Below are 14,798 nucleotides of genomic sequence, written 5' to 3' on the forward strand. Positions count from 1 at the left end.
ATGAAAAAAATGCATGATATAATACTTTTCCAAGAAATTTGCTTATATCGGATGCATTTGACTAATTGTTAAAGATAGAGATTTGTATCTTCCACTGCTTGAATCATTTGACTATTTGATTCTTGCTTTTTAGGAGTTAAAGCTGCATTGATTACGTAGAATGGTAGATCATTTAATTCATCTGCCAATCCAACAATGATGTATATAGGTGGTCATCGAATGCCAAAACCTGCATGCATTTCTGAATTGCATTATGGTTTGAATGTTTGGTTGGCTTGTTTCCGTGAAGCTTTTGATGTTTGGTTGCCTGCATTTGATACTCACCTGCAAATGCAACCAGAGATGTTATGTCATGATGGAAGAGGAACGGCGAAAGGAGATGACCACGAGGAGTAGTGCCCCTGGTGGTGCTGATCGATCCTCGTCGGAAAGTGGCACTCCGATGATGGTTGAAGGGGGCAAAGACTCGCAGCTTCTTTTTGCCAACAAGTCCCAACTGCAGGAAAAAAGATTACAAGGTGCAAGCCCAAACGCCAAAACCCCTCAAGCAGTTCATCCTCCTTGAACGGTAATCATCCTGAAATCAAGCTAGCTTAGACAATAAAACATCCAATTTGTCAGTGACCATATCACCATTTAAACATGGACGAATCTCCTGCAGTGCAGACTACTAGAATTTTATTCTAATTAAGAACATCTAGAGATGTACATACAGAATTACGGTAAACTCTGAGGATACAAACAATAATTTGGTGGGATGAGAACACCTAATGGACTAGGTGTACTGTTCATATATCAGAATCCACATTGAAGATGAAAATATGGTAGATTTATTTTTCTTGATTTTGACCTGGAAAATCTTGCAAATCCACATAGAAAACCTCATCCTCAATGATCAAGGTCTTTCTGTGTTCTCATAAGGAACTCCATGACACCATTAGATTCTGCAGGACAATGAAAAAGAGAAAACAATGAGCAATCTGTCCGAGCAGCTACTAATGATTAAGCTGTTAATTAAAGAGTCCACATAAAAATATCAAGAAATTACGATAGAGTAAATGAGTTGGTAGACCAACATTGAGAACAGGCATCAGGAAGGTTTGTTGACAAAAATCCACTAGTATATCAAAGCTAAGTTCCCACAAAGACAAAAGTAAAACATTTAGTCTGGTGATCCAATTCCCACAAAATGAAATAGAAAATGCTGCCAGAAACAGATTCTTATTTGTTTTACCTTCATAAAGAATCACCTGTGACAATCAAGGACAACCTCAGTTACCACAGCCAACTTCAAGTCAAGTCAGTATTATCATGAGGGCTGGAATCCTCGAGACATGTTAGGAGATTCTCATCGAAAGCCTTTTCCAGTACCCGTGCACAGCACTAACTCGAGATGTGACAAACTATTGGTTAGTCAAAGATCTAGACTTACCAATCTCCTCATTTTACTCGAGCAGAAACTTGTCTAGATTATATAGTGTTTAACAACCACTAGGTCTTTTTTCTAACATCTATTCGTTGCAATGTACTGTTTCAATCTTTATGTAACAACAAGATCACATAATTCACATTACCTTATTTTGTGTTTACACCAATAACCAAAATCCCCTTGAAGTCAATTTTTTCTATCAGAAGTTCCTAGGCCTGTTTTTTCGAATTCAGACTTCTTCTTCCCCTCTGCAACACTAGTGCAGCATTTCATTATGGCAATTGGGGTTTGGGGCTTCATGCGCCATACAGATGCGAGTACTCCATACCTTTATCTGGCCACTTCCCCCTACCCAATGTCTAGTTGGTGTTGTAGCCATCCTAGTTCCTCCTTTGATACACACTAGTTGGTGTTGTAGCCATCCTAGTTCATCTGATAGATTGGAAGAAAGTGGAAAACAAAACCAAACAGGAAAATAGTGGCAGCTGGTAACAAGTAGACCAATCTGACATCAACATAGCTCGACTGTGATGCTGACTGGCTGATTCACACTGTTGGTTGCGGTAGCCATTGAGATATCTTATCCATCTTTCATCTCAAAGCAAAGGGGAAGGATGTGGAAACTAAAACATCACTTACAACTTTCATCCAATTTCTTGAGAATAGCAAGGAATACCACAGTAATTGCACTTGAGTGTCTAATCCAAAGGAGAAGAGAAAGCTACTAGAGCACAAATTTTTTTTTTCAGTTATTCATGCAGCAATGACTTTCCATGGAAAATTCCCATGCTAAACGATGATCAGAAAAGTTAGCACATGACCATGTCTATATAGGATCACTAGCACGAGAAAGCAGAGAAGAAAAAAAGAGAAAATGGATAAATAAACAAAAAAATTATGTACCTCTTAGCAAAGTTCGTTTTACCATCATGGCATACCGCTCGATGTGGGTGGTACGTTCTGATCCAATAGAGGATTGGTACAGGCAGTACATCGGTATACTCCCATGTACCATGTGTCGGTACACTTAGTACGGGTTGGTACATACCATACCGATAGTTGATTGGTACACCGGTAAGACGAACCATGCCTCTTAGCGCTCCATAGAATCAATACCTCTTCAACAATTAGAAAGATGAGAGGGAAGCAGAGAACATGAAAAGGAACAGGGCAGACGGTCCAAGTAACTGGGACAACCTATGAAAAAAGATTCTAACACCAATGGACATAATCCTATTCTTATATGGCTCTTATTTGGCCTAATCTAATTTATCTAGGTTAGAAAAAGAGACACCAATGATACCATTTCCAAAGCGTATCAAAATATACACCAATATTAACTGTCAATAACCTTTTGACACTATTGAGTGTTCACCCAAATGGGACATTCATGGATCAGCTTTCATTTCTAACTCATCTAATAGGTAAATGCGCAATAATTTCTTCAAAAGAATTGATATTTTCTTTGCTAGACCTAACAACAGAAGTATATTTTTGCAGTTATTGTCTTGCAAGAAAGAAACTTTAAAAGACTAACAAAAAAAGATCTTGCATGCCATAAAATTCCAAGAAAAGAGCTTCCATTTTAAAGGTTCACCTTCTTTGTTTACAATCAAGGTATACAGTTTCGAATGCGGGCGGTACGTAACGGTTCGATAGCATACCGATACGTAGACCGCCCGTTACCGGGCGAAACGCTTAAAAGCATCCTGTATCATACTATACGGGGTTATATCGTGCGGTAGCGATCGAAATTTCGACCGTTACCGCCAGGCACAGCTTGGTAACAGTCGATTTCGACCGTTACCGCTCAGTAAGAAGCTCATCGTGTTCACAGCCATCGTATTATGGAGAATCATACGGGCAACAACAATACAGTGATACTTGGTCATCCTTCTCTGAGCAACAGTATGATATCGAGCAACATATTAGTAGAAGAAGTAGAAGCTCTGACATTCACCAATATATGTCTCAGGAGCTGCCTCGGACAAATGTGATTCATGACGATCAGTCTACGATCATCACCACATTGATGCATCAATGACATACGGTGTATCAATACATTATGTTATGGGATCAATTTCATGATTGGATCCAACAAGCATATCATATTGATATGCAGATATATAGGATCGAGGACCTCGATCCACCATCGTGGAGGCCCATCATTCGTTTTGATGGTAGAATCAACAATCAGGTATATCTATATATGTGATTATTTAATTTATTTAAATTTTAGAGTTTATATTGTAACAAAATAGTCTAACAATTCAAATGATTTTTCTATAGATATTTCAATATTTACATAAGGATAATCCGTAACGGACTGAAATACGAACCTTACACAAGACTATTCCTCAAAGCTCAAAGAAGATATGTGATACTATTCTTACCTAATTTACATTGATTTTGCTAAAGTTATACTATTACTATATTTATTTCTAACTTAAAAACCCTGTCCTAAATTTTTTTTTATTTTCAGATATTTTCGGAGGATTTTACACCTAAATTAGGTGTACCGCTCGGTACATAGTACCGTACCATACCGAGCCAAGCTCAAAACACTGGTACGGTACGATATTTCAATCATTGTTTATAATGCAACAAATTGGTAAAAAAAATACTAAAATTGATCTAAGAGAAAAAGATGGATATCTTGAAATATAATCCACATATCTGGGCAGCTTCAGGAAAAAAAATCTGCTATCACATCTTAGGCATCAAGATATTGTGAAAAACATAAACTACTATGTTGCCTGTCAAGATTAAAGCTAATACTCTCTAGGCTTCTCCAAGATTTCACAAAGAGAGTGTGCAGAGTTAAGGCTCAAGAGCTTTGTTCTTTGGCTGCTTTGTCTCTATGTAAAAGAATGACAAAGGAGAAAGAAAATGCAGAAAAAAGAAGAAAAAGGAGACCACATGTTCAACATAGAACTATATCTTCAGCTAGACAACATATATGTCATTGAATTAACAATTTAAGCAGTCTAAGAGTTCTCCCTCATCTAAACACTAAGCAGTTAGCAGCCTATTTCATCTTATCATTATCTGTCCTACCGCAACCTTTTTTTGACATCCTAGTCCAACTCTAAAACATCATCAAGAAGATTATGAAGAGAATCCCAATGAAGTACCAGAAAAATTAGAATAGTTTGCCCCTTTTACAATTCAAATTCTGAACTAACTCTGACTCAGTATAACTGCAAAAGACCGATTTGAGTTAGCATTAATAAAACATTTACAATTTATAGACACCACTAAGTTTAAACTTTGAAATTCATGTCTTCTCAGTACATAAAAGAATAAAAGAGGAAAACTGAAGCATGCATGAACTAGGAAAATAAAGACCAACACTCAAGACACAAAAAGAAAATTAACATAATGTGAAGCAAAAGCCAATATTTTACAATGAAGTGTTCGAATTATTCATATAGAAAGCCAAATAGACTTTGTTGATTCACTACTTAAGGAAGGGTTGCCCACACAAATGACTCAGTTGGAAGTGAACAAAGTTCCGAGGGTAAGGGCACAAAAGCAAAATGCAACTAAGCTGTGATGAAATTGGACATTTGAGTTATCATGATTATCAAGATTTTTTGAATTGGTGACAGAGAAATGTCCTAAAGTTAATCACTGAAACCAACTTTGGTTAGTACTAGCCACAATGCGCTGAAGCCAAACCAACTCATGCTCGAATCCATATCCACACCTACTTTTTTTAGCAATTTACAGGATGATGAGTCAAATATTAACTCAATTATTGGATAACATAGATCACAAAATGTCAGTTTTGTTATTTATTCATTTCTTTATTTTTTAAACTTGTAATAGATGAGAAATAGAGATCTTGTTATTCCATATTAAAGATATTTGGGATGTTTAGGTGATGATGAAAAAAACTTCATGCCTTTCAGACAGCCCTAGTGCAAATTAAAGCATCTATAATCTTCAAAGTTAATAAGAAAGTAATGATTGGATACACTTTGCAACTTATGTTGGAACCATCTGGAAAAAAAATGAAGTCACTTCGAATAGAACTTGGCTATGCCCTTCTCCAGAAAATGTAAATTTTCTTAAACAACCACACATCAATTTGTTCTATATTATCCTCCCATGCCTCTCTTTCTTCTTATGTCTGTAAATATTGTTAGTTTCTAATTATTAATAGATATTCAACATATTTTTCTTTTCATCTATGTCTACTGTGATTTTCAAGTTGAGGTAATGAAACCTGAATAAGAGTATCGTGTGCATAATGTCATACTCTCTCATGCTGATGAGAACAAGCCAAAAATTGGCCTAGCCATGCATCAGTATAGCTGACATGACCCGGTATGGACTGGCATGATTATCTTGATTCTACTATTCTCTTGTTTGAAAAGCTTTTTAACCAAGTCTCTTGACAACAATCGAACAAGAAATCCTCAAACCTTAACAGAAAACTTTGGGAAACCTTTAGTGTCTTGCTTTTTTTTGTTATGTTTAGGACATGTTAAAAGTCAATGCAATTACTCTTGGGAATACATCTGCAATATCTGTCACCATCATTACGCCTGGAACAATCCCTCATAACTAGGGTCTCTTCTTCGTGGGAAAGAAAGTTCTAAACTAAGAGATAATTGCATTACCGTAATGCTGGAATAAAGAAAAGGCTGCCTGAGCATTTATCTGAGTTATGCAGTAAGATAAATCAGTGATTTAAAAAACACTAGACGCCCACCAGATCAAAACAAAACGCTCCCGAATATTATAATTAAAATAATATACAACTAAATAGAAATATGCTAAACATGTTTATGAAGACCTATATTAGAATTAAACTGCTTTGTATGCTTGTCATTAATTCTATAACCTAATATATAATTTTAAAACAATAAAGATTAGAGATTTAACAATCTATTATTAACAGTATATTATTTATTATTACCAGTAGTTAGAGGGAAGAAAAAAACCGTTAACAGTAGCAAAGAGGGAGAAAAAAAATAAGATGGAGAAAAGTGTCACCGATGGTTGACAATGGGGAAGGAGAAAGCAGCGGTGACGGAGGAAGCAACGGATGACAACAACAGTGATGGAGGAAGTTGTGGATGACAATCACAATAGCAGAGGAAGCTGCGGACTGTCACAGACAAACTTCTAAACAAGGTGTTTGATGTAATGCTTATGTATGTCCGTGTCTTTTGGCATGTTCATGCCTTGTACAGCATGTAAAGGGGCAGCCGAAGGCTTAATAGTCCCATTTTAGTTGGGTTGGTGGCCTCTTTAGGCTTGTAAATAAAGGTTGTGTCATGTGGACACGTGCGAGAGATTTTCGGTCTGTAATGGACCATTTTACCCTTTGTTGTGCCACTGTTCAGAGCTTGTAAAGTCTGTTTGTAATTTGCATTGTCTATGAAATGTTTTTCGGAGATGTTTGCTTGTGGATCCCGATTGAGGCGTTCTCTCTAACCCGTTCTCTCTTTTGGTGGTCCTAAGGGACAATGGGAGGCTTCGGGGAGGCTGACCTTTGCGGACGGACACGCAAGGGTGCCGCACGACTTAGGCAAAACCAGCTAAGTCTGTGACAGATGGTATCAGAGCGGGACAAGCACTTATAGAAACACTTAGCATGCAAACGTGGGGGACCTAGCGGGGCTGCGTTGAGGGCAGTCAACACACGCGCGACAGTTTGGGGAAAAATGGGCATGGAGATGTAGGGAAAAGGAGTCGCTCAGAGGAGCGGGCATCTGAGATTGGCATTCAGAGGAATGGCCAACCCTTCGCGTAAGGGGCACCACGAGAACAGGCAAGCTTGGAAGAATGTGGAGCGCACAAAGGTTGGGATGGCTGAGTTTGAGCTACGGCTCAACGTTGACAACATATACTTGATGGTGCTCAAGGCAAGCGAGGTACTTGGTAAAGGATGAGACCATCCAAGGTGGAATGAGTTGCTCAACGACCAAAAGAGTTATGCAAAGCTCACAGAGGTGAGGGGAATTGCTAACTCGAAGAATTTGGTACTCATGCATGGGTTTGTATGCGGACGATGGAATGTTCGTGGCCATCCCAAGGCGACCGAAACTCGGCACCATGGAGCATTGAAACTTTCTCTTCGGCATGTGAAGGATACGTCCGTAGGAGGCTGAAGTGTGCAATGAGTTCAGCATGTTGCTAGGCCTTGAGGGGTGCAGCGGGGGCTGTATTGACTGGGAGTCGCAATCTAGCAAGTGCGTTTGCAGGAGGCAGAACAATGCACAGTTTGTTCAGCAGATCGGAGTAGTCCAAGGGGATAGTGGTCTCCCAAACGAAGAGAGATGTTGCTCCAACGGGATAGTTATCCAGGAGGGATAAGTCCCGGCTCTCCAGAGGGAGAATCATATGAGACGGACCTCACATGTTGAGGAGGAGTACCTCAACAAACAACAACTCCACGAAGCTCGATGGACTGAGCAAGCGGCGAGGAGTCGTCGCATGATCTCGCTTGAGAGAATGCATTGGTGGATGCATTGCGAGATCAAGTGGGGGAGCGACCCAAAGCAACTTAAATGAAGGCACACTTGGAGTCGATGTGGAGATCGGACTCAAGGGAGGGCTGACCCGTGGAATGGTGGGCGCGAGGGCCACCATCGACTCAATGTAAAAACGAGGAGCGGAGCAACTTGGGTGTAACTTGGCGAAGTACTCAAGCCGCATGAAGGGAGCCAGCATAGAAGTTGGAATGTGGAGCAGAGGCACAGTGCTTTCCTTAGACAGAGGTCAAGGACATGAACTCTTGCAGAGGCAAGAGTAGGATCATGTTGTTCCATGGGTCCTTCATTCTGACGGAGCGGACTCATCTTGTATGGTGCCAAAGACGAAGGGAGATTCGGGGCACATGCACCTTATCTCGGAGAAGCATTTGATGGAGGAACTAAGGCGACTCAATTTGCGGAAGCAAAGTTGGGTACAGAAGGCCTTAGCACGGGGCAAGAGGACGCAGAGGTGGGTACTCTTGAAGAATATGCCACAGTGTTGCCATTCAAGTTGCCATGAAGGAAGCAGTGCGCAGCGAAGATTGTGCTAGTAGGGGCAGAGGCCCAGGATCCAGACAATGGTACACAAATTATAGTGAAGTCGGTGGACTTCGAGAGCTACTAGGCGACGGACTGTCCTAGAGCGGTGCTTCATCTAGGTGTGACCCAAGAGTGGGTGGATGAAGGTCGATTGCCAAAGGAGCGAACAAAATCGAAGGTGGAAGAGACCCTGCGATGTATTGGCAGAGGCCACACATGGAGGGTTCACAATTCGAGTTTATTCCACAAGGATCAGAATGCAATGGAGATGTCACCAGGAGGCGACATGGTGCAGCGGATCGTGGTGGAACAGTTCGATGGCAATGCGATACACACGACCTAGTCTCGGGAGGGACTAGATCATATGGAGGTATGATCGGGAGCTACTGGAAGCTCCACTTCGGTGAACAACACGACGGCAAGAAGGGCTATGGATTCAAGGAGTGAAGGCCATGGTACCGCAGAGGCGGGTCTTCCGTGCGTGCATCGAATTTTGCATCGGATAAAAACCTTGGTCATCAGCATATGGGGGCTGGGTTCCACCAAGGGAAAAGTTCGAATGCAAGTACCAGTGAGTTCCATGGGAGGAACTTGATCATGCAGAGGTATGATCGAAGCAGTTGGAGAGTTGGACTGCTCCAGAGCTCATATTCGCTTAAGGGAGCCCGGCAAGTCAGAGGACAAGGCCGGGTAAGCGAGCGTTGCTACCAAGGAAGCTAAGGAGAACAGAATCGGTGCAAACCCTACAACGTGATGGCAGAGGCCATGCATGGGAGTTGCAGTCTGTCTTTCCATCGACCAAACGGACTGCTTGGAGAACACAGAGGTGTTGAAGCAGGGGGTCGAAAGGGGCGAGGAAGCGACGACGAGTCCAGAGGGACTTAGCTACCCAAAATCAAGCATCAGTTAGAATGGAGGTAGACTCAGAGGAGTGCCACGGAGACATATCTACTGATCGTGAAGAAAAGGGATGCAGATGCGAGGCGACGGATAGTAGGGCCATGGGCATGGCAGCGCCATGGTACCGCAGAAGCGGGACTTCCGTCAAAGTCATTGATCCCTTGCTCTCATGGAGGGAGAGCGCTTGGTCGTGAAAGGGGCCGAGGAGGTGGAGAATGCAGAAGCAATCTCCAAGTATCGAGACAAGGCTGAAGGGCAGAGGCCGAAGAACTTCGTAAGACCGGTGTCAATGTGCTTCTCATCAAGATAGCCGAAAGTGAAGGACTTCGGGTCATGCAAGAGTGCATAACCAAGGAACGAAGCAGGCAGTACGCGGTGCTGTACCTTTGCTACTCAGAGGAGTAGGCAGCAGGGTTGATGGAGAAGACGGTACAATCCCAGAGGCGACCAAACCTATGAGAAAATTACTCCAAGTTGGGGTGAAAATTTCCTGCATTACAGAAGTTCGATGGCATTGAGAAGGTGAATCACAGTAGCTAACTCAACGCAAGGAGTGCAAACACTTCAAGTGCTTCAGAAGTGTGAGCAAAGAGCAGGCGAAGACCAGTAACCAGCTCGATGCATGGAGTACAACCTCGAGGAGGCGGGCGAAGTCAAGTAACCTTTGCCTTCTCAACTCTTAAGAGAATGGGCGAAACCGAGTACCCCAATTCTCTTATCTATCCAGCAGAGGAGCTCTGCACAAGTTCAAAGACCCTTCGAAGATAATGGAAGACAATAGTTGTCAAATCCTCACCAACGGTGATCAGTGCTACTGAGAGTAGATTGTCTGCTTCATTTCCCAACGAAATGCCAATCGAAAGCGGAAGTGATGCGAACCTACTTGGATGTGACAACTAAGTGAAAGAAGAGTCAATGAGCAAATGTTGTGGAGGAATGACCCAAAACTTCAGAAGTTTGCGAGACGATGCTCGTTAAAGCTCCAACAAGCATTCACCCAGTTCAAGCAGCATGAGAAATTCGAGAGACTGGCGTAGTAGGGATGGTCTTTTTCTTCATCTGGGGGATCCGCAGGAATCAATAAGGATCAACACAACTCAGCCAACCTCACACCAGAGTCAGAGTCATTGGTGAGTTGAAGCAGCATGGCGGATCAAAGGTTCGACTACTAAAAAACAACAGCGAAGAGCAGCAAGGAGCCAAGAGGCGCATTGTAGCTGGAGCAGAAGATTGAAGACTCAGTAAAGACGAGGAGTTACAGTGTCGACAAAGGCTTCAACGAGGACGTCGAAGGAATAAGTGGGGGAGAATGTCACGGACAAACTTCTAAACAAGGTGTTTGATGTAATGCTTATGTATGTCCGTGTCTTTTGGCATGTTCATGCCTTGTACAGCATGTAAAGGGGCAGCCGAAGGTTTAATAGTCTCATTTTAGTTGGGTTGGTGGCCTCTTTAGGCTTGTAAATAAAGGTTGTGTCATGTGGACACGTGCGAGAGATTTTCGGTCTGTAATGGACCATTTTACCCTTTGTTGTGCCACTGTTCAGAGCTTGTAAAGTCTGTTTGTAATTTGCATTGTCTATGAAGTGTTTTTCGGAGATGTTTGCTTGTGGATCCCGATTGAGGCATTCTCTCTAACCCGTTCTCTCTTTTGGTGGTCCTAAGGGACAATGGGAGGCTTCGGGGAGGCTGACCTTTGCGGACGGACACGCAAGGGTGCCGCACGACTTAGGCAAAACCAGCTAAGTCCGTGACAGAACGGCAATTGCGATAGTGGCGACAGCAACAAAAGCTGCATACAGCAACGTCATGGACGGAGGAAGCTTCCAAAGTGTACGCTAGTCGCGGAGGAAGCTACAGTCATCTCCCTTAATAGTAGAAGGAACTGCCAGCGACGGCGGAAGGAAGCTACGGACGAAGGCTACGCCGTCGAACCCGTCTGTTGGCAACAGATGAGGCCTCGGTCCGCTACGTCTGCGACAGAGGCAGCGGCAGAACCATAGGTGGAGCGCTCCCTAGGGTTGATCGCTCGAGGCCGCACGGGCATGCGAGGGTGGCTTTTGCAAGTAAGAAAGTGCTTAGTTGGTTCGATTGAACCAACTAGCCACTGTTGAATCGAACTAGACTTAAAATTCTGCTTTGGTTCAACTATTTGAACTGGGCACTCGCTTGAGGCGCTCAGTGCCTGGGTTCGGGCAAGCACCCAAGCGATGCCTCATTGAAGTGCATCGTCTAATTCACTGTTGAGGCGCTCGGGCCTCGCCTAGCCTTGCCTGAAAGCCCATTTAAATCACTGAAAAAAATAGATATTATTATACTTATGGTGACAAGAAGTGACCGTTCCAGATCACCCTCCTACAGTATCATCTTGACTGACCTCTTGCTGGAGTGGTAAATGCTCAACCAAATAGTGTTTGTTATCCCATCTCCTGATGGACAAATTGAGCCAAGAACAGCTAGCCTTGCCTTGACTTGGCAACTATTTGCTCCCTTGTTGGGGCTAGGATAGGAAATTTCCACATGAACCTTCTACAATCATCTCTAACCTGTTCTAGTAAGAGATAAGAGTCATCATCTGCTGATTGAAGTTTCACAATGCAAAAAAATAGATTTTATCAAAGCTACTAAAACCTTAAGATCGCTTAGCCAACATCATATGACCACTATGGCTGCTGAATAGGGCCTATTAAGCACCAGATAGTTCTAAGACGGGCCAGCGAACCTGATGTTTGGCCCAGAAACAATAAGACTGCCAAGAACATCATAATATGTTACAAGAACACAGAATAATTATTAAGTCAAAGATCCACTTATCCTTACTCCATCGACCAAACCCAGTTTCACCAAAATAAGCCAGGAAGTTGTCATAACTAGTCTCACCTATCATGCATCCTAAATTATCAAGGAAACCACCATAGATATCAAAGAATAGCATAGCTTATAACATGTATATCAAAGATTCAAACAATAAGCATGATGGCCTGCATCTTGAGATTGAATTTTCTAATAGACCATGTCCATAATATGAAAACCCTTCCAGGTTGGCAGGGAATTCAAGTATTTTTACTCTTAAAAGAATTCCCAAGTGACGCTTATGACTTATCTGAGGCTATGTTTTTTTTCAATATATGGTGATGTTACCGGTTAAAATAAAAAATTGAGAGTTCTGGTTGCTTTGTGTATGTTGCTTGTGACTTTCATACATAATTTTCTCAATCATCTTTCATTGATAGGTGAAAAATACCTAACTTTACCAAAACAAAAGCTAAGACCATAAACCAATGTTAAAAATTCACTACAGTAACAAGAGCAATGACAGAAGGAAATAAGCAGTGAGATCAAAAAACAAATGGCAGAGTTGATCCTTTAACCTGTATGGCTTACCTCTGGCAACTGTTTTCATGATTGCACCCAAAACACGTGGAGGAAGAAGAATGCATGACAGTCATGGAAGCCTGCTAAGGAGAATCAATTTAGACATCTTGGAAGAACTAATTTGTCATCAAGGAAGTAGCTGGTAATCCTCATTTACCAATCCCTTTGGTCTCGACCTCCTTGCAGTATATTTCACAAGATATCTATCTGGTGTTGTAATACTATTATTTTCTTGCACTTCAGATCCTTCTATGACATATCTTCGACATGTAGATGGAAACAATACAACATCAGATACTTTTTTCTTCTCATAATCCAACGATACAGATTCGGTGCTACAAAAATCTGCATCAGAACTAACAATTCTATCAGAAGAGTTGCCCTGATCCTCCTTTGGTGGCATAACAGCATGACCATCTCTGCCATTATCATCAATTAGCTTCTTCTGCTGATTCCTGTTGGATTCTGAATCAACATCTGAACCCTGACCAAACACAGTTCTCGCTGCCACATCAAGAAAGGAATTATCTTCAGCACAAATCTCAGCTGCTTTGCAAATTCCGCGATCACCGGAATCAACATTCCTGCTCATCTGATCACCACCTCGGCCACACACTTTCTTTACGTCAATTGAACCAACAGCACCTGAACTTAAAGAGCAAGAAGAACTCCTTGAGATCCTCCTAGACCCATTCATAGCCAGATGTAGTTGGAGAGCCAGTTCTTGATCGGTAACTGCAGCCAGATCAGCATTCTGCTCTGAAATATCCCCGTTGGCTGCAAGAACAGCACCTAACGCATTCCTAGCCCGTTCAGCGGCACGTTTTGCAGCATCAGCCTTCTTCAGAGCATTTTCCCTAGCCCTGGCAGCTGCCTCGATCTTCTTCTCTGCCACAGAACTGGCTTCCCTCACCACCACCTCGAGCGAAACCCTAGAACCAATTCCAGGTTTCCTGCCCCAAAATTTAGGGATCACACAGCAATCGACGCAGGTGAAGGAGCCCGGCTCCAGGCGACAAGGATCGAGGCAGCGGTGCTCGCGGTCGACGCATCCGAGATGGACGCGGCAGGAGCAACTGAGGCAAGTGAGGGAACGTTCGGCGTCAGCGATGGGGGAGAAGGGGGAGAAGCAATAGGAGCAGATGTCAGCTGATTTGACGCGGGCGAGGCAGGTGCGGCAGAGGAGGGCGACGCGCCACTGGGATCGGAGATGGTCGAGGGGGTTGTTGTTGTTGTTGTTGGAAGGGAAACGGAGACCACAGCTATGGCAGAGGAAGAGGTCGGGGGCGTACCGGGTCTTCTTAAGCAGGTGGTGAAAAGAGGAGGAGGAAGAGGAGGAGGAGGAGCAGGAGGACGTGGCAGGGTTGCGCTTACAGGGGGAGAGACGAGGAGGATTGGGAGAGGGGCGACCCAGCCGATCGGTTCTCTTCTCTCTTCTTCCTCCTCCCGCATGCTGCTTTTCTTCCACCATGACCAGTTGCTTAGAACGAACCGGTAATCTCCTGCTTCTCTGCTTCGTATTCTTCTCCTTCTTCAACTCCGCACGGCAACGCGTGAGCGGCGCAGGAAGACCAGATGTGACCGGGTTTTAAGACGCTGTATTGTATGTAAGCATGCGTTTTTCACACCCCTTCCCAACGAGGACGACGGCGGATGAGTGTCATTGTTGTTATTATCATCATCTTTATCATTGTTATTACTATTAATAATAATAATAATAATAATAATGAATAACTCGTACGGTTTCCTCGATAAAGTTGCTATTATACCGTTTATTACTGTGTTCACAACATTTATATTATTTTTGCTGAGAATGTCCCGTTGGCCGTTGCAACGTTGGATCGACAATACTAACACACCGGGAGCAAAAGCCCCTATTGACGAAGAATGTATTATACCACCTCAATTTGATCTTACGTGGAAAGCGCAATAAGATTTATTTTGATCCATTCATGATTAATAAATATATTATTATTCATTTAAATATGAATATTTTGACTGAGTGATTTAGGTTTAATTTAAATAAGATTTATTTTGATCCACTCATCTCGTTACATCAGATT

The 14,798-nt window shown here is 42.6% G+C and overlaps 1 protein-coding gene across 1 annotated transcript; it reads right to left on the bottom strand.

Annotated features, from left to right (window-relative positions):
• Positions 1 to 656: 656 nt before the first annotated feature.
• On the bottom strand, positions 657 to 14,348 carry LOC103989055 (uncharacterized). Its single transcript, XM_065153859.1, has 3 exons — positions 12,893 to 14,348; positions 12,745 to 12,815; positions 657 to 944 (listed from the first exon to the last, which is right to left on the bottom strand). Exons 1-3 carry the CDS (start codon positions 14,204 to 14,206, stop codon positions 938 to 940), a joined length of 1,392 nt encoding a protein of 463 aa, XP_065009931.1. The 5' UTR covers positions 14,207 to 14,348; the 3' UTR covers positions 657 to 937.
• Positions 14,349 to 14,798: the final 450 nt, after the last annotated feature.

The sequence above is a fragment of the Musa acuminata genome, chromosome BXJ3-6, assembly GCF_036884655.1.
Source record: "Musa acuminata AAA Group cultivar baxijiao chromosome BXJ3-6, Cavendish_Baxijiao_AAA, whole genome shotgun sequence".
NCBI lineage: Eukaryota > Viridiplantae > Streptophyta > Magnoliopsida > Zingiberales > Musaceae > Musa > Musa acuminata.